The sequence below is a fragment of the Sapajus apella genome, unplaced genomic scaffold (genome assembly GCF_009761245.1).
Source record: "Sapajus apella isolate SASKATOON/1434 unplaced genomic scaffold, GSC_monkey_1.0 scaffold5, whole genome shotgun sequence".
Taxonomy (NCBI): domain Eukaryota; kingdom Metazoa; phylum Chordata; class Mammalia; order Primates; family Cebidae; genus Sapajus; species Sapajus apella.
The window spans coordinates 27,404,897-27,424,524 of record NW_022436945.1 but is presented as its reverse complement, the minus strand read 5'-3'; the positions used below and the strand labels follow the sequence as shown (position 1 = coordinate 27,424,524).

The 19,628-nt window shown below is 44.0% G+C and overlaps 1 protein-coding gene across 8 annotated transcripts in view; it reads right to left on the bottom strand.

The window, feature by feature from the left end:
• Positions 1 to 19,628, bottom strand: part of TBC1D1 (TBC1 domain family member 1) — a 239,902-nt gene that overhangs the window by 28,599 nt on the left and 191,675 nt on the right. For all 8 annotated transcript variants that reach the window (XM_032273806.1, XM_032273811.1, XM_032273807.1 and 5 more), the window contains 3 exons: positions 18,141 to 18,326; positions 12,293 to 12,454; positions 5,767 to 5,925 (listed from right to left, as the gene is read on the bottom strand). In XM_032273806.1, the coding sequence (XP_032129697.1) occupies positions 5,767 to 5,925; positions 12,293 to 12,454; positions 18,141 to 18,326 (507 nt within the window). The remainder of the gene's footprint in view (positions 1 to 5,766; positions 5,926 to 12,292; positions 12,455 to 18,140; positions 18,327 to 19,628) is intronic.

Sequence of the window (19,628 nt, the reverse complement as noted above, 5' to 3'; positions counted from 1 at the left end):
AAGACTGCTTACTGTTTTTGTTGGATTTGTTCATAGTTTGTGAACAGATTCTAGATTGAAGCTCTGCCTCAACAAGACAGAACAGAAGGCTGCACACCCCACAGGAGAAGCCTGGGAAGACGCCAGCTCAGGGAAGGCTAATTTCTGACGACTCAAGGGAGCCCTGGTCAAACTGCGCCATTCTCCCCACAAATGCATCAGGATACGAGGTCTGCCTTTTTCAACTGCATGTTACCATTTACCACAAAGCAGGGAACTGCAGGCCCTTTACATTTTTCTGTAAAGCAGTCTACCTTCATACACAAAATGAGAATGGGATTATTAAGTGGAGAGGCTCAAACATGGGCATAAATAAACCCCTTTATTCATATTAAAAAGACATTCGATGTGTCTTGTGTGTCTAAGTGGAGAAATATGCCAGAAAGGCCTACAAGGTAATCTGCAATTCAGACACGTTTCTAAATGACCTAGAACTTCATTTTCATAATGTGCTCCACAAACTACGTGTTCCTCTGAAACTTCGCTCATCTAAGGGACATTCTTCCAGGATGAATCTTTCCCTTCTTTATCACTAGGAGGGTAAAGAGCCTTCACCCGGCAATTTTCAGGCAGGAATCCTATCAGGATCACCTGGGGGCTTGTTAAAACTGCACATCCCAGGCATCAGAAATTCTCAATCAGCAGCCAGTCAAGGATGGTGACCTCAGCAATGAGTTTTCACAAGCCCCTCACAAGATCTTGTAGGTCGTCCCTGCATGGTGCTGTGAGAAACCCCATCCCGTCTTAGAGGGTCCTGCCTTATTCTATTCAGAGCCCATCTGACTGCATTTTCAGCAAGACCCCTGACATCTCGGCTCTGTTTACTACGTGGCAGCTGCTACTGGAGGCCAGAGATCTCTTGCAGCAAACACGGGGCCACCCACGAAGATAGGCAGTCTCATGGTGCCTCTGAACAGTTGACTAACAAGCTTCTTTCTTTTGCTCTTTTCTCCAGGCAGTGGTACTGGCAAACCAGCAATCTGACACTGACCCTCTAACTCCTCTGCAGAAGAAAAACCCTACAACCTAATGATCTTGAAGATTCCTTCCCGGATGAAGATCTGGGATAGTAGGGTATGATCCCCTGCAGGGATTTTAAACTGTGCCACCCCCTTACGGACCTATAATATGCAGATTAACAAATCTATAGTAGTAATTGATGTGGGGGAGATTAGGTGCATTCTTGTTTCAGCTTTCTGACTTAACGGTGCTCCTGGGTTTCTGGACCTGTTAAAGCGTTCTTTTGGCTGAAGCCCTTTGATCCTGGGAGGGGCTGCACGCCTCACTGGGGAATGCAGCTGATGGCTGGAAAGTGTTCTAGGCCAGGATGCTGGGGAGTGAGCAGATGACGTGAAGCCTGAAGGGGTCCCCTGGGGGTTTCCCAGTGTCACTGGCAGCCCCCAGTGTGGCCAGGACCACAGCGGGAGCCCCAGACAGAAGGCAGGCTGCTGTGCAGTCCGTGTTGTCTATTCCAGGAGAGTCAGAGAAGAGAAAAGAAAATGGTGTCAACTGTCTGAGGGCTGGACAAAAGGATGCAGATGGATGGGGCAGGCTCCTGACCCCAGGCTTCGAGAACACTATGTGAGTATCATGTGCTAGGCTCAGAGCAGTTGCCTCTGGCTAGTGTGATCTCCAAGGAAACATGATTCTACCAAAGCAGAGTGGGGACAGTTGCGTGAGGATGGAGTGGGCAGAGCCAAGAAACACAGAATTATGGCACCCTAGAAGGGATGTGGCAAGGAGACTGAGGAGACCTGGCTTCCAGGACTCCTTCTGCCACTGAGTAACTCGCATTGTGGGCAGAGAACGGAAGCTCCCCGGGGCTTGTTCATCTCCTCTAAGCTGGAAATAATGGCACGTGCCCAATCTCACACAGAGTGTGTAAAGATGAGATCTGACAAAGGCTGAGAAAATAGTTCACAAACTATAAAACACTACCCAGCTATGAGGCCTATTATTCTTACTCTTTGGAGGAAAACACTTTGAAAAAAAAAAAAAAAAACCTGTTTAGACTAAAAGCCAATTTGAGAAAGCATAGCAAGAGGCAGGAAAAAATACCCCACGGAAACTCAAAATATATCCAACCAAGTATTCTGTTCTTCTGGCAAGAATATGAAAGTCACTTTTTAAGAAAAACTGAAATCCGGATCTGCTTCTGCTCTATACTAACACCTTCACTGGGCCTTGAGGTAACCGTAGTGTAGACTCAACAACTGACTTGACCCCAGCGCGGCCTTGGGTGAGAGGAGACGGGGATGGAACGGGTGAGGCCTGGAGGAGCTTCTGAGGGAGACCCCCCTGGGCGGAGTCAGCCAGGGCACCTGGGACTCCACTGCCAGGTCTGGGCCAACCCCAGTTTCCCGGTTCCAGTGGGGAGAGGAGACTGACCTCAGGGATCCCAGGAAAAAGCCTGGAGAGAGACACAGAGTGACCTCAAGTGAAGGTCCTCTCAGGCCCTCAGGAAGTATGTGGAGGGCATCCAAACTGGAGGCCAGGATGGGAAAGAGTGGGGAAGATAGAGGGGGCCAGCGCTGGCAGGGATGGGAGCGGCAGAGGGAGAGGGCAGGGAGATGCAGGCAGAGGACTTGAATGCAGGCAGCCCTGCCAGTGGATGAGAAAGGCTAATCCCCGGGCTCCCACAGACCTCCTGCCAGCTCAGGGAAGGTGTCCAGCCCTGCAGGAGAGGCCGCAGTGGGGTGCAGGCACACATGGTGCCCCAGGAGAGAGCCCAGCCACACCGAGGTCCTTATGCTGATCTGGCCTCTTCTTTTCCCTCTGCAGAAAAGTGATGACATCCGAGCAACATGAAGCGGGAGCTGGTCCTGCCCGTGGAAGAATGAGGGGAGACTGCAGGCAAATGAAGAGAAGAGGGCAACCGAATTGAGGAGGGGAGACGCCCTTCCCGCTCCTCCCAGCCTGTGAGCGAGGGTGGGGAGTAGGGCTGGCTACCCTCCCTCCCATTCAGCCTCCTACTCTGACCCTATTTCTCACTTTGCTTCACATGATAGGAACACGATGGCATTTCCTGTTACATATCACGACTGCCAACACAGCTACTGCCAACTCACAAAACTGCCTTCCACAGGGTCAGTGGGCCACATGGGCCCCAGCTCCATCAAGACTCAACAATGGCTGCCACTGCACAGCAGTACGGGGTTCCTGGGCTCAGAGGGTCCCAGGGAAGCACAGAGTGACAGTGGGTTCAGTTCCGGCCACCTCCCCTCAGCTGACTTTGTGAGCATGGTCAACGCGTGACCTCAGTTTCTTCATTTCTTAGAGAGGGTGCTGGCCACCTTCCCAGGACTGCTGTGAGGGCCCATGAGACGGCCGTGCTAGTGCAGTGCCTCATACTCTGAGTCTCAAAGAGATTCTTTGAGCATCTGCTGTGTGATAGCCACTGTCCTAGGAGCCGAGGGTACAACAGCAAACAGCCGCAGCCCAGTCTGCAGAGGGCTGCATCCTACAAGGGAGAAAGGCAATAAAAAGCCACTGCCGTATACTAAGAACAGTTGGGGGAGGTGGAGTAAAAAGTATAATTCCACTAAAAGCTGAATTACCATTTGACCCTGCAATCCCGTGACTGAGTATATATTCAAAGCAAAATGAATCCTCCCACCAAAAAGACACATGTACTCGCATATTCACTCAGCACTATTCACAACAGCAGAGACATGGAATCAACTCACATGCCCATCCACAGTGAACTACATAAAGCAAATGTGATACATATACACCACAGAGTACTAGGCAGCCACAGAAAAGGGCCAACTCATGTCTTTGCAGCAACATGGATGTAGCTGGAGGCTATTCTCCTAAGTAAACTAATGCAGAAACAGAAACTAAGCATCACGTGTTCTCACTTCTAAGTGAGAGCTCAACATTGGGTACACATGGACATAAATATGAGAACAAAAGACACCAGGGACTCCTAGAGGGGGAGGGAGGGGAGGCAGGGGGTGAAAAACTACGTATTGGGTCCTATGCTCACTTCCTGGGTGACGAGTTCAATCATACTCCAATCCTGGCATCACACAATACACCTTTGTAAGAAACCTGCACACATACTTCTGGAATCTAAAATAAAAGTTGAAAAAAAGTGTCACTTCTGAAGTCACACTGCCTAGAGGCAAATTAGCTGTGTCACTTTCAGCAAATTACTTAACCTCTCTGTTTTTATTTTCTCAACTCTGAAGAGAAATAGAACAACATCTGCCTGATCGTGGTATAAGGATTAAAGACAGTTTAAGTCCTTCATACAACATTCGGCCCAAGGTGAAGTTAGGCATCAGCAGTGATGATAATAAGCAGATAACAGCGATGGTGATAAATGTGATACACACCATGGGGAGAGTGTGGGGTGTTATGGGGGGCTTGGCAGGACACCTCATCCAGTCTTCAGGTGGGACAGGAGACCACAGTCAGGGACAGCTTCTCAGAGATGAGAAGCTAAAGAAAAACCTTAAGGGTTATGAAATTAACCTTTAAGGCTAGCTACGTGGCTTGAGAGAAAAGGACTTAATACCGCCCGATGTGTTCACACTGTACCCTCTGTCGTGGCTGCAGGAACACTCAGAGAACTGGGCCCCCGCAGGGCCCCAAAGCAGTGAGTGCGGTATGCAGCCTTCAGCAGCAGCTGCAAGCAGAACAGGTATTCTGGAAGCAGGGCCACAGGCTCTAAAAGCAGCAGGGCCAAACTCCTGCCACATCGAGCCAGCTCATCACCAGTACAGACAGCAGCCTGGGTGACAGGCAGCAGGCAAACAGAATGCATTGCCACCTGGCCCCATGCATGGCCACTGACAAGTCAGGAGGGCCCTCTGTGCATCATAATCACACCCAGTTCAACAAGTTCTTCACAGTGGCAATGGCAAATCTATCCCATACAGTCATCCCGTGGCATCCTCAGGGGACAGGCTGTAGGAGTCCCCACAGATATTAAAACCCATGGTGCTCAAGGCCCTTCTACAAGGTGGTGCCACGTTTGCACATAACCTATGCACATCCTCCTATACGCTTTAAATCATCTACGGGTTACCTATAACACCTAATACAATGTAAATCCTCTGGAGACAGTGACTATATTTTAAAATCTATTTTATTATTTTTTCATTGATTTTTCTTCCCAAATATTTTCCATCTGAGGTTGGTGGTTGAGCCCCCAAATTCAGAACCCACAGATGTGGCGGAGGATGGGGTGCCGATTGCACCCTGTTCCCATCTTCATATTTTTAAAACTACTCAAGAGACAAGGTGCCACCCAGTTTCCAAAATAAAATCATTCAAGGCACACACACAAACCGCGTTCTGTAATTTTTCTGATGAAATCTGTTTGTAAGCAGTGAAAATGAGGGAGTGGCTCCTGTAATTAAACCAAGCCTCAGTTCTGAACATCTATACGTTTTCCAGGATGCTCCTTCAGTTGACTATAAAAACCTCTCATCAGTATTTGAGTTACTGGACTGAACCACAGTTATGGCTGCAGCCTTAATGAATACCCGCCCTCCATGCAAAGCCAAGTTAACAGGCTACCCAGTGAAAATACGGAGATTTTTCAATGCTTGAAGACGACACGTATGATTACCCTAGGGCTTTTTAAATTAAAACTCTCGGTAGTAAATTTTGATTGCTAAGCCTAAAGGCAGGTCACTAAATAACTTAGACAGTCTCTTCAGATTTTTCATGTAAGTGAAACTTCCATTTCATCTCTAATCGATGGCACAGGCTTACCAAGATCAATAAGAATCGCGTGCTGCTGAGAAGTCAGCTGCTTTAAGAGTTCTTTGTATGGCACATCCTTTGGCTGCTGTTTGCTGGGAAACTGGTGTTTAAGGTGGAATTGCTCAGCTAGAAATTTCCAGATTTCACCTCGGTGATGACGTGGCACACCTTTAAAAGGGGGAATAGAAGATACAGAGATAATTTATCCATAGAATACAGCTTAATAATAAAAATCAGTTGTGTTTCATGTTCCATGTATCCAAATTCTTGTTCCTTTTTTTTTTTCTTGAGACAGAGTCTGGCTCTGTCACTCAAGCTGGAGTGCAGTGGCACAATCACAGCTCACTGCAGCTTCAACCTCCTGGGCTCAAATGATCCTCCCACCTCAACCTTCTGGGTAGCTGGAATTACAGGTGCCCACCACCATACCTGGCTAATTATCTTTTTATTCTTGTAGAGACAGGATCTCACTATGTTGACCAGGCTTGTCTCAAACTCCTGGGCTCAAGCAATACTCCTGCCTCAGCCTCCCAAAGTCCTGAGATTACAGGAATGAGCCACCGTGCCTGGCCACTAGTTCCATTATTAATTAACAGCACAGGAACAGAAAGAAGGCAACTAAAACCTTGTCCTGTTTGCTTCTTCCCTTACTTCCACCCCCCATTCTCCCCTCACTTCCCTGGCCCCTTCCTCCTTTCTTCTCACTTCTCCAATGTGTTATCACGTTCTGACCCTATCAGACTCTGCAAGGAATAAAGAATATGACCTGAGCCCTGGTGTCAATGATCGACATTCTAGGGAAATAAGGCCAAGTATGAAAAACTGTATTGTAAGACAGGATCTCAGAAACAAGAGAGAATCAAAAGGAAACAGAGCTCAGATGAAGGAGAAGTTGGCTTATTTCTAACTGAGCAATCAAGTTTCCACAGAATCCTTCATTTGACCCAAGCCTTAAAGATGAAGGAAAAGGAAGAGAGAAGAGCCACCAGAGAGAGGGAACCGAGAGTGATTCAGTTTGCCTCAGGCACAAGGGTGCATGGGAAAGAGCAGCAGGCAAGGAGGCTGGAAGGGCTACTGTCAGAGGCAAAACTGAGGGCAAGAAACCTGCACTTTGTTTGCTAGCTCCAGGGAACCACTGAACGTTTCTGAGCTGAGATGGTGTAAGCTGATCATAGCTGAGATTCTGGAATTCTGGTGAGGCTTCTTTCTGCAAGATAAGCTGCAAGACAGTCCCAGAGGCTGGGCAGGAACTGACCGCGTAGACACTGCCATGAGCATCCAACAAAGCCTAAAAACAGAAAATGTCCACGAGCCTCCACCTAATGCTTTACCTGTGATTGATTTGAATACTCACAGTGATTAAAAAAACAGTCTAAAGCTCAGAAAAGTTCTCTTGAAGTCAAGGATGTTATTCAAGGCAAACCTAATTTTAAAAAGCAACAGTTTTCTACCAAAATTCTTTAGCTCATTCCTCAGCTATTACAAGGCCAAAAGGTGGGAAGGGGGAGAGCAAGAAGACTGAAGAATCAGATGCCAAGTCTTTCTCGTCTCTCTGGAGAAAGAAGCCTCCGAGTTAGGAATTCATCTTTCTTTCCATCCAGGGAAAAAAGCCACTTTGTACCCTGTCCTGCCACTCAGAGCCTGCCCAGAGGATGGTTTCTCTGGTTTCTGTCTCTGGTCACCCTTGGGAAAAGTTTCTGCTCTGGCAAGGTAGCAGCAGCAGACAGCACTGATCGTGGGGCCACTGTGCACCGTTGCCATTCCACACGTTACGTATATTGGTCCATATCACCCTCATAGCCTTCTAAGGGAAACACAATTATCCTCATGGTAAAGAAAAGAGAGGCAGTGAGAATAGGTCCCTTGCCCCAGGTCATTAGCCGGTGAGTGACAGCCCAGGGACACTGATTGCCATTTCCTCTTGGTGTCCTCCATGTCGAAAATGTCAAACAAGGCTGCTACTCAAACGGGGACTAGAGAAAAAATATCTTTTGGTCATTCATTGCAAGATATATTTTCTATCTTGCAATGAATGATAAAACAACCATCTGTCGATTTGAACCAAATAGTAATCATTTTATTAACAGATTCACAAGGACTCAGTGAGTCACCTCTTGGAAGTACTTACTGTGTAGTAAGTACTTTGTTTTTTCCCTTTCACATATCATTTTTTTTTAAGTTGGCCTGTAGGAGAAATACAGGGCCCCAGTAAATCATGACCACATCCTATACCTTCTTTAATTTTATCTCAGCATTAATATAATGACTCTGTAGAGTGAGTTGAATGGTGGCCCCTCAAAAAAGATGTGTTCAATTCCTAATTCCTGGAGCTTGTAAATGTTGCCCTATTTGCAGAATTAATTAAGCAAGGACTTTGAGAGGAGGAGAGCATCCTGGATTATCAAGGTGGGCCTATATCCAGGGACAAGCATCCTTGTAATAGACATGCAGAGGAGGAGATGAGAAGGGGAATTGATGCGACCAAGGGGGCAGAGGCTGGAGTGCCGTGGCCACAAGTCTAGGAAGCTGACGGCCACCAGCAGCCGGAGGAGGCCAACTGCAGACAGGCTGACACCATGGTTTTAGAGTTTCGGCTTCCAGAACACTGAGAGAAGAATTTCTGTTGTTTCAGTCGCCATTTTTGTAGTAACTTGTTACAATAGCAACAGGAAACAAATACACCCTGATATCTGCTTTCTGCTATCTTCTATTTCTTGCCTCCCTCTCTGCTATTCCAGCGCATAGATGTATCCTGGGTACACACACACACACACACACACACACACACTCTCTCTCTCACTCTCTCTCTCTCTCTCTCTCTCTCTCTCTCCCCCCACAAATACTTCACACCCTGATGACAAGTAAATGTGGGCTGGAAAATAGTCAGCATGGTAAGTGATTTAGAGGGGAGCTTTATTTCACAAAATACTTTTCTTCAAACTGGAAAATTTTCCCAAGTTATGAAATGTCCAATTTCCTGTTACTAAATCATTCCCATTGTCTTATCAGACCTTTACTTTTTGGAAGAAATAAATATTGGCTGTGTCATTGGACAGTAACCGATATTGTGGTATTCAGGAGTAAGCTTAGATTCTGTGACTGAAAGCACAGGATCACACAGGTTGGACCCCATGTTTTTGCTAAGAATGGCCTGGAACACCCTTCCCCAGCGTGGTGCTACCTTCGCTCCTAATCCAAGAGGGAAACCTGGCAGTGGAGCCCGCCTAGGGCTTGCAGGCAGGGTCTGGGTGGGCAGGAGGCTGTTCCTCCACCCCCCATGTAAATTGCTTCTTCCTCACCTAAAAAAGTAATATATACTCACTGTTTAAAAGGAGGACAAAAAAAAAAAAAAAAAAACAAAAAAAAACCTCTGAAAATGTAAAAGGTATAAAGAAAGTGAAAAACCACCCATAACTAGAATGAACACATATTCACCATCCAAAGCAGGAAGCTTTTGAAGTGAGGAGGAGGAAAGCTATTAATAATTTTGCCAGGACAGGAGTCCTGCCTATGACCCGGATACCTGCATCATAGATGTTTTTCCATGTATACACATAGAGAACTCTCAGCTGCACAGGAGACCATGCTGTACTCTTTTCATTTAACAACTTATGTCAGACATCTTTTACATCAGTAAATACAGACCTACTTACAATGTCGTTTTCAGGGAATATGACATAGAATAGTCACATGGTTGGCTATTCTGTTTTGTTTTGGCTATTAAACAATGCCACAATAAGCATTCTTACTACAGTACATTTTTGGTTGATTCATTTCTAGAGTACGTTTCTATAACTGGCATTGCTGGGTCAAAGGTAAGCAGAGTTTACCTCTGCCTTTACTGTCAGAAGCTCAGGCAGCCACTCTGCAATCCCATTCCTAAAAAATACATTCCAGCTTATAAGGTTCTATCTAGATATCTTTAGAGAAATCATTTTGACCTGAACTAAACTGAATTATCCATAATTATGCTATCTTCTCCTAAATTGATACCCTAATCCTGCCTCCTCATCTAATTTTAACTGGGAAAATTTTATAAATTCCTTTATTTCTGTTATTTCAGGGTGTTTTACATCACTACGAGGAAGGGCCTCTTTTTTTTTTTTTTTTTTTTTTTTTCAGATAGAGCCTCACTCTGTAGCCCAGGCTGAAGTGCAGTGGCGTGATCTTGGCTCACTGCAACCTCCGCCTCCTGGGTCCTGGTTCAAGCCAATTCTCCTGCCTCAGCCTCCCAAATAGCTGGAATTATAGGCACATGCCACCATGCCCAGCTAATTTCTGTATTTTTAGTAGAGTCGGTGATTCACCATGTTGGCCAGGCTGGTCTTGCACTCCTGACCTTGTGATCCACCTGCCTTGGCCTCCCAAAGTGCTGGGATTACAGGCCTGAGCCACCACACCCGGCCGAGGAAGGGCCTCTTAATCCACACAACTGTCCTCTCTTTCAAGATCTCTGAGCCAGAGTTAGCCTCTACTTCAAAGGTCAAAGATATGATTCTAATTTAGTCTCACATTTTTAGATTCACATTTTTACTCTGAGCCACTAAATAGGCCAGCATCATTTGTTTGGAGTTGTTAAATCTTAATGTGTTAAAACCACCTGATTGACAAAAGCCCCCTTTATGGTTAGAGAGAGTTCTGCCATAAAAAGTGACATGGCAAAGTCAGGGAATACCTAAGGAAATTCCAGGTCAGCCTTAGCTCACTCCAGTATATAGAACGTTCAATCATCTATGCCTGATTTTCACTACCCAGGGTCCAGATTCCTGGAGTATTTCTATTAGCCTCCACATAATATGCCCAATGAAAAACAAATATCCAGGTGCCAGGCTTCTAAGAAGCTCAAATATTTGGAATTCTGTCACAGACAGCAATTGGCCTTTCACAGAAGGAAAGACACCTGAAGGCGATCATCTAGGCAAACGTGAAAGGGGGAAGAACAGGCTCACTCTTTTCTCTGCTTTCTGCCTTTTCAAAACGGCAATTTGGAGCCATTTGGTGTAAGGGTAAACCTTAAGTGACAGCTACAGGTGCAAGGAATATTAGAACTCGAAGAGAGCTCCAAGATCCTCAGCTTGGTGCAAGTCTCTCATTCTATCAGCAAAGAGGCAGGAGCCCAGAAAGAGGGTACCTGCCAAAGTCACACTGAAAGCTGCTGTGGATACAGCATTTCAGTCTTCACCACTGCATACATGTTCTGAGAAAAGCACCTTGAGATCCTGTTCAACAGGAGACAGTGCAGTACGGTGGTGTGAACCCAGCTCTGTGGCCTGAGCCACTACTCAGCTGCTCTAAGCCCAAGTGTGCTTATCCCTAGAAAGGAGAAAGGCATAACAAAGAGTAGCTACCTATGATTACTAAAATCGATGTCAAAATTCAGAAAAGGGTAAAAAATGCCTAAAAGGCTATAGTAGAAAATACTGCTTTGTTCCATTAATGCTCCTGGAGACGAAAAATACACATGCAATGTTTTTCCACTGTACAACTGATAAAGCCAGGAAAAACCCATTTGGTACATATTTGCAACCCTTATTCAAAACACCTGGTTATTCATGATCAGCTCAACCGGAACTCAGTAGCATAGAATCAGATCAGACTCAGGCTTTTACTCTTGCCAGAAGACATTAACATACATTTTTAAATAAATCATTGTTTGACTAGAACACTAATCATGACTAAGGTAAGCTCCAAAACAGCACTTTTCAAACTATTTGTGAAACATCAATTTTTTTTTTGTTTTTAAAAAATGTTCCAATCCACTACAGACTGATTTTTTATAACATACAGTAAAAATAAATTAGTAGAAAAACAAAATGAAAAAAAAGTAAGATGGACAAAATGTAAATCCACATTTTTTAATTAGGATCACTGTGTCAAATTGCCAGAAACATTTCCAAACACTTAGTCTCAACTTCTGTACTTATCTCTTCTTCTTAGACCAGTAACGGTTTGGGCTGGCAGATCACACTGAGAAAACAGTGAATCCTGCCCGCTCTCTAAGGCCTTACAGTATGGCAGACACATGCTGTGTGCTCCTCATAACATCCACTGTCAGCACCCACATCTTACACTTGTGGAAACTGCAGCCCAGAGAGGGTGAGGCATTTGTCTAAGATCACACTGCAAAAGTAAGTGGCAGGGCTGGGACTTAAACCCAAAACCACCTGTCTGAAGTCTGTGCTCCATACCCTATGCTGTCTCCCTAAGGCACCCAGAGAGAAGCCATACGATTAGTTTCTAGTTTATAATTTAATTCCAAGTATATCATCAAATCATTATCCAGTTTATAGGTAACCAAGCCCTTGGGTTTTTCTGTCTTCTTCCTATTTCCTGGTCTTCTGGGAATTTTAATTAAGAGGAATCATGAAAGGTGGTGAAATTCCTATCTATTAAGTAAGGTATCTGGAAATAGATTAAGATGTGACGAAAAGAAGGGAGATGGCCACTAAAATTAGACTTAATTTTTTTACTCCACACTTCTCCCCAATCCCCAAAGAGGGGTGAGACTGACTAGGTGATTCCCAACAAAGCTTACCTTGCCCAACAGCCGAGTGCATTTTTTCCATGTCAAACTTAATTTTTGATCTTCCTGGAGTGCTAAGCATCTTTTCCCACACTGTAGTTACTTCTTTAAGGCAGGGAGTAATTTCTTCGTAATCGAGCTTCAGGCGCTTGTTTAGCAAATCATTTTCGGAGGCTGGAATAGACCATCAAGAGGGCATTAGTCCAGGCTACAGCTTTGCTTCCATTACACAACATGGCTGCCTACTGCTATCCTGCTGAGATGGCAAGCAGTACAACTGGCTTAGCGGATCTAGTTAAAGTCACTGTCCATGCCCCTACCCATTTTCCTTGTTTTGGAAAACACTAAAAACCTAGGAAGAATGTGACTTCTCTTACCCCCTCACTCCCAATGTACCCTGTTGGCTCTACTGCTAACACAAAACCCACATCTGCCCAATTCTTTCCATCTTACCCCTATCAAACTATAAGTCTCTCAGGACAGGAGCTATGTGTTATTAATAAAATTCCTAGTGACTAGCACGGTTACAACTGGATGCAATTTTCTCATCTAAACTAGGAGAGGCACTCCAAAGATAGTTTTCATATTTAGACCCAAACCTCTGTTTGGTAGCTTCTACCATTGATCCCATTTCTGCTTCTTGGAGCTCAACTATATAAATCTCCCCCTTTCAAATGACATCTCTCAAATGTATGAAGATAGCTATTGTTTCCCGCCAAAACTTACTCAACCTAAAGCTGCATGAAGAATTATAACCAAACTATCAAACTTAGGGGGGAATAGTGTGGATAATGGGAAATGTGAAATTAACAATTTACATTGATTCCTGGGCCCAATCTCTCATTTCATGGCCACAGAAACTGAAGCTCAGAAAGATCAGGTGATTTGGCCACGGTTATTTACTAGCTAGAAGGAAGCTGCATGATCCTAGGCGCAGTGCTGCCTTCCTCTCAACGTTTATGTTTTCCATCTCCCATCTTTAATCTTTCCCCTCTTGCTTTGACGAATACATTTCTAAGGTCCTGTTACACAATTCCCGACACCTCTGGAGTTCACATTTTTTAAAAATGTCAATCTTAGTTTTTTTGTTTTTTTTTTTTTTGGTGACGGGGGGCTGAGATTTGAGCGATGAGAAAACATGATAAATGTCACCAGAGTTGAGCTAATGCTTGCAGCAAATCACGTTTGGGGCTAGCCTTGCTGAACAGCAACTGGCAGCAGTGCTGGGCTCTTGATGCCAGCGTACGCTTCCCTGGCAGTAAGGCTGCTACAAGCGCATCTGGCCACCCTAACAGAGCCCAGCAGGCCACATGAGGAACCTGCTCTGAAGTCAACACAACTTCACACAGCCAGAAAGAACTGGCCAGAAGATTCAGCTGAAAAGGCTCAATCCATGTATTTTGCTATTGGCCCAAGCAACATCCTGCTGTTTCGGTGTCCTGACAACACTGCTGCCTAAAATCAGTGGCCTCCAAAATGGCTTATCAACCAAGGCAGATGGTGCAGACCTGCAGCAAATGCCCAGCCTCCAAGGCCAGAACTTCAGATACAGGACCCAGCTGCTCACAGCATTAAATAAGACCCCACACGCCCATGTGGTTTTTTTAAGCTTGTGGGGATCGGGGAATAGGACTGACTGAGATCAAAAGTAAATTTGCAACGAAGTTCTCTAAAATATTTATTACGGTTTAACACAAATTACTGAGCCAAGTTGGACTTTGTGATAATGCTCAGGTCTGGAGGGCGGGCTATGGCTGCTCTGTCCCCAGTTCTGCTCTGTTAACAATGGCATTCTCAGACAAAGCTGTCTCGCCAGCTGCCACTACCTCTTGAAGCTTAGAATGGAAAGCGAAGAGGCTGGGAGGCTCCATCTAAATGACCCCCACACTTGCAGAGATTTTAGAAGAACTGCACTGAATATTTGATTTTTAAACCATCACATATTATTTAACTAAGAAAAATGTTTTTTAAAAAAACAAAAAACATTAACTGTAATTCAAAATTTAATGTTATCACATCATTTTAGTCTTAGTAAAGTATAAAATGCTGAGTTATATGAATTGGCTCAACTGGCAATAACATGCCAACACCAAGCCATGGCTGTATTATTGAATCACATGATGTGATCTTGCATTAGGCTGCTCACATCTTCATTTAAAAATAGGGAAAAGTAGGCCAGGCGCAGTGGCTCATGCCTATAATTCCCGAACTTTGGGAGGCCAAGGTGGGTGGATCACCTGGGGTCAGGAGTTCGAGACCAGCCTGCCCAACATGGTGAAACCCCATCTCTATTACTAATAATTTAAAAAAATAGCCGGGTATGGTGGCAGGCACCTGCAATCCCAGCTACTTGGGAGGCTGAGGCAGGAGAATTGCTTGAACCCAGGAGGCGAGGTTGCAGTGAGCTGAGATCATGCCACTGCACTCTAGCCTAAGCAACAAGAGCAAAATTTCGTCTCAAAAAAACAAGGGGTCAGGGGGAAATGGCCTCGCAGAGGGGACGGCAGAGGATTGGTGGCTTCAAAGAGAGGCAATGCTTTTTGTCCTAACACCAGTGAAAATTAGCTAATTTTGGAGAAATCACAACTTCAGCTTCCAAGTGCTACAATGGTGTGAGGTAGACTTAGGTGGCACAGTACCATTCTTTCCAGGATGCAATGCTTCCAGAATAGTAAAAATATTTGATTCATATAGTCAAGTCAGGAAATAGGCTTAAGCATAGGAAAAACTTTCTCACACACATTCTTCTAAATTCTTTCCCAAAGAGTATGCAAGTCAGCTTGAACCCCTGATCAATTTCAAGAGCCATCCCAGATGTAATTTAACCTTCCTTTAAGAAGGGAGGAAAAAAACCCCACAATAGGATGCCTATCTCTCTAAGCACATAGCACAGCAGGTCCTCGAAAAACGTCTTTGTGCTCAATTTCACTTCTTTATAATGCTGATAAGTAAAAAATGGATTCCCAGCCCGGGGCCTTGGTCTGTGTGGAGTTTGTGTTCTTTCCATGTCTATGTGGGTTTTCTCCAAGTGCTTCAGTTTTCTCCTCCGTCCCAGAGATGTGCACATTAGGTTAATTAGTATGTCTACATGGTCCCAGTCTGAATGTGTGTGTGTGTGAGTCACCCTGAGACGGGATGACATTGAGTCCAGGGCCGGTTCCTGCCTTGCACCCCAAGCTGCCGGGAAAGGTTCTGGCCACCTAGACCCTGAAGCGGAGTAGGTGGAAAAATAATTACCTTTATTTTTTTCAGACGGAGTCTCGCTCTGTTGCCCAGGCTGGAGTGCAGTGGCATCATCTTGGCTCAATGCAACCTTTGTCTACTGGGTTCAAGTGATTCTCCTGCCTCAGCCTCCTGAGTAGCTGGGATTACAGGTGCCCACCACCACGCCCAGCTAATTTTTTTTTTGTAATTATAGTAGAGAAGAGGTTTCACCACATTGGCCAGGCTGGTCTCAAACTCCTGATCTCAGGTGATCTACCCACCTCGGCCTCCCAAAGTGCTGGGATTACAGATATGAGCAACTGTGCCGAGCCAATAATTATTTTTATTAATCTTTCTTGAATTTTTGCATAGCTCACAATTACATTAGTATTTAATAATAGAAGTGTCTTAGGTCTTTATTTAGAATTTGGTGATGTTTTTGTGCCCAGAAATATGCCATAGGAACTTAACTCTTGTTTTTATCAATAAACCCTTGGTAAAATTGGTTTCATTATACCTCATTTTGCTGAAAGTTGCAGTTTCCATGAGCCTATTGGCAACACTAAGCGAAGACTTACTGTACACTCTGGCTGCGTCTTGTCAAACCCTGCATCTATATTTAATGTAAAAGTTCTGCCCCCCCAACCCACCCCGACAAAACTTACTAAATATTTTTAAGCAATCAGGCTCTTACTGCTGGTTATTTTTCTCAGCAATCCAGGTCCTATACACACTAACACAATAGATTAATGCTTCCAGCATTATATTAAACAAGTTTATTGCGTTTTCACCACAGAGATAAACACATGTTGAACTTTACAGAGCTAAGAAGAGAAACGAAGCAAACAGTCAAAATAAAAGACCACAAAAACTGAGCAGTGCCAAGAAGCCAGATGAAATGAGGAAGCACTAGAAGAATGTTGGCAAGGGCCAGTAAACTTAATGCAACACCTGGCAAGGTGTTCCAGGTAACCTTAGGAAACTCTCGCCTGTTCATTCTAGTCTGCCTGGTCATTGTTTGCACAGCAGGATGCTTTCTGCTTTTGCAGCATACGATTTCGCCTCGCCAACTACAGCTGTCCTCACCACATTCTGGAGATGCCAGCTGTGAGCACCATTCCCATTTTATAGCTATGCCCTGATTTTACATGGCTGTCATTTGCAAGAAGATTGGCCAGTATCAGCATTAAAGTTTATGACCTATGTGATGAACATAACTGCCTTTTTCCTCTTCAACAAAAATCCCAAGATACATAAGAATATAACTGCTGTGCTTCTGAGCTATCATTTAACTGATGAGACATGCAGTAACGCCATCACTACCAAACATCTTTTTGACATCTGCTTTTAGAATTACCTTCAAGAGCGCACAAGAAAGCGGCAGAAAAACTGAGTTGGAAAAAAACAGCACTCACCTGCTCTACCTGCCCTCCAGTGTGCTATCACCATCCACAGCACCCTGATGGGAGGACCTGTCTTTCTCAGCTTCACAACTGCATACAGGAAAGCTTACTAACCTATTCCAACTAAGGGACTACTTTCATGTCGGAAGTTCTTATGCCGTTATATTTCATTTTTTGTTTCCAGTCAAAATATACAGACACTATCTCTTTACAGCCTATGAATTCGTACTTTTCAACTGCAGAAACTATGTTTCCGGTACCCAGTGTTGTCATAACTCACAAGTATCTCATGGACACGCACAGAGAACGTCTATCCACTCGCTATGACACTAGCTATGAACTGAAACTCACGGGATGCAACACATTCTTGGGAGCTTATTCCTCAGACTTGGTGTCTGAATGACTTTCAGCTCTAAAAGCAACAAGGTCATTTTAAAAGACCAAAATCTGCAATCAAAGATGATGCTGAACGAAAGGTACTTTAATTCCAAAATTGTTCTGGGGAATGGCAGTATGACTGAACCACCTGCTACGTCTTCCCTTTGAAAGGGATTATGCAGACTTCCTGCTCAAAATCTTCATGACTTCACAGCGGGGCAGTTGTCTAGACACCCTAAAACCCATGCTCTTTCCAAAGGGTACGTAAACTTTGCGTCTTACGCTACTTTGAAGATAACATTAATTGGTTCCAGTGTCAGTATGGAAACAGGAAATGAACAAAATCTAAACTTTACAAGTTCATATTTTGACACTATTGATATCAGTACAGGTAGAGCTCAGCTAATGTTTTTTTTTTTTTTGTCTGATTACTTGCAACTCACTGAAAAAGCACATAAAGTTATGCACTTTAATGACTTACACAAGAAAAGTTCATACGTAACACACAGGCGCAGACTATGGCTGAGGATAAAGTTGAGAGAGCGAGAGAGAGTGGGGGGCGGGGGAACAAAACGAAACAAACACCTTTCAGAGTGCTAGAGCTCAGATCTAAAGCTTATATCTCGGAATTTCTAAACACTGGACAAATAGTGACCATATAGGAATAATGAACACAGTTGGTGAAACTATCATTAGATCACCAAAAGGTAAACAGTGTTCATAAGACTCTGAAACAGTAAACAGACACTACAGATAGATGTGTACAGTAGACTATCATGCTGCTATACTTTTAAGACAGCATGCTATGTCTGATGTGATTCACTTTAGAGCCTAGGTAAGACCAGGCCTGCTCAATAGCAAGATGGCAAACCAACCTTGGAGCTTCTGATTTTCCTTCTCCATCCTGAGCAGCAGTATCTGTTGAAGAATAGCCTTTTGCCACAGCTCTCGGAGCTCACGAGATGTCCTTTTCTTTTCCTCTGGTGCAGGGCCAAAGGGTCCATCTTCACAAACTGGTTCTAAAGGAGATCGTGGGGGAAGCTCTCCCAGCTCTGAATAATCTGGAGAGGGAAAAGAACATTCCAGAATTGTCATTTTTCAACATAAAATGCATGCTCAAACACAGTGCCAAATCAGCAAATTCTGTTCATTCAGATGAAATATAATAAGATCACCAAACTTAAAATTCATGTGTTAATACGCATTGAAATAAGCCATGTCTGAGCCACAGACATGAAAAAATGATACGTCAAACAGCAAGCAAAACTTCAGTAGCTGAGCAAGTATTTAAAGATACCTGCTTTTTAAGGTGTGATATTTTCAACTTCTTCTGAAAATGTTATTTAATATTATTAATTATAGAAAACGTTCATACAGTGCCTACCGTGTACCAAACTGTTCTCAGAGCTTTATGTATAATAATTTAACACCCGCAAAACTCTAAGACATAAGTATTGTAACTATCCCGTTTTAAAGAAATGCAAACCGAGTCACAGGGAGTTTATACAACTTGCCTAATGTCACAGAGCTAGGAAGGAGTCGAGCCAGGACTAGAACCCAACAGTCTGGCTCTCATGTGCATTCTTAACTACTGTGCTATCTGGCCAGGTATTCTGAAAGAAGATTAAAATGCATTGAATAGCCCATAATAACAGTGACCATTAACAGACCCTCTACCAAGTGCTGGGCACTGTGCCGTGCATTTTATATAGGTAGACTCGTTTAATCCTGATGGCAAGTCCAGAAGGCAGGTATTAGCCTGGAAAGGAAACTGAGGCTCGGTAACTTGCCCAAAGCCATACAGTGAGTAAGTAGGTCCCCTGGCATAGTCTAGCTCACATCTTTCTGATTCAGAAGACCATCTGCTTCCCACTAGATACCACTATAATCCAAACGTTTCCTATGTCTGAATTACACAGGTTTATAGAGTCTTATTTCATTATGGTCCTATCAAACGAATGAATAGATGAAAATTCTACATCTTTTGGGGGTTTACATGCATAATAGGAGAATGTTCCTTTGTACTGTTGAAATTATCTATAAAGCAAGAGTTGAAATTATCTATAAAGTATCACCTCAATTTGATACATATTATGAGAGGCAGTATAGTTTAGTGATTAATAGGGCAGGTTCTGGAGTCAGGTTGACAAGATTCTAATCAAGACTCTGTCATTCAGTATGGTGATTCCTCAAGGATCTAGAAATAGAAATACTATTTGACCCAGAAATGAGTGCATATGAAAAAAGTTATAAATCATTCTATTATAAAGACACATGCACAAGTATGTTTATTGTGGCACTGTTCACAATAAGACTTGGAACCAACCCAAATGCTCATCAATGATAGACTGGATAAAGCAAAT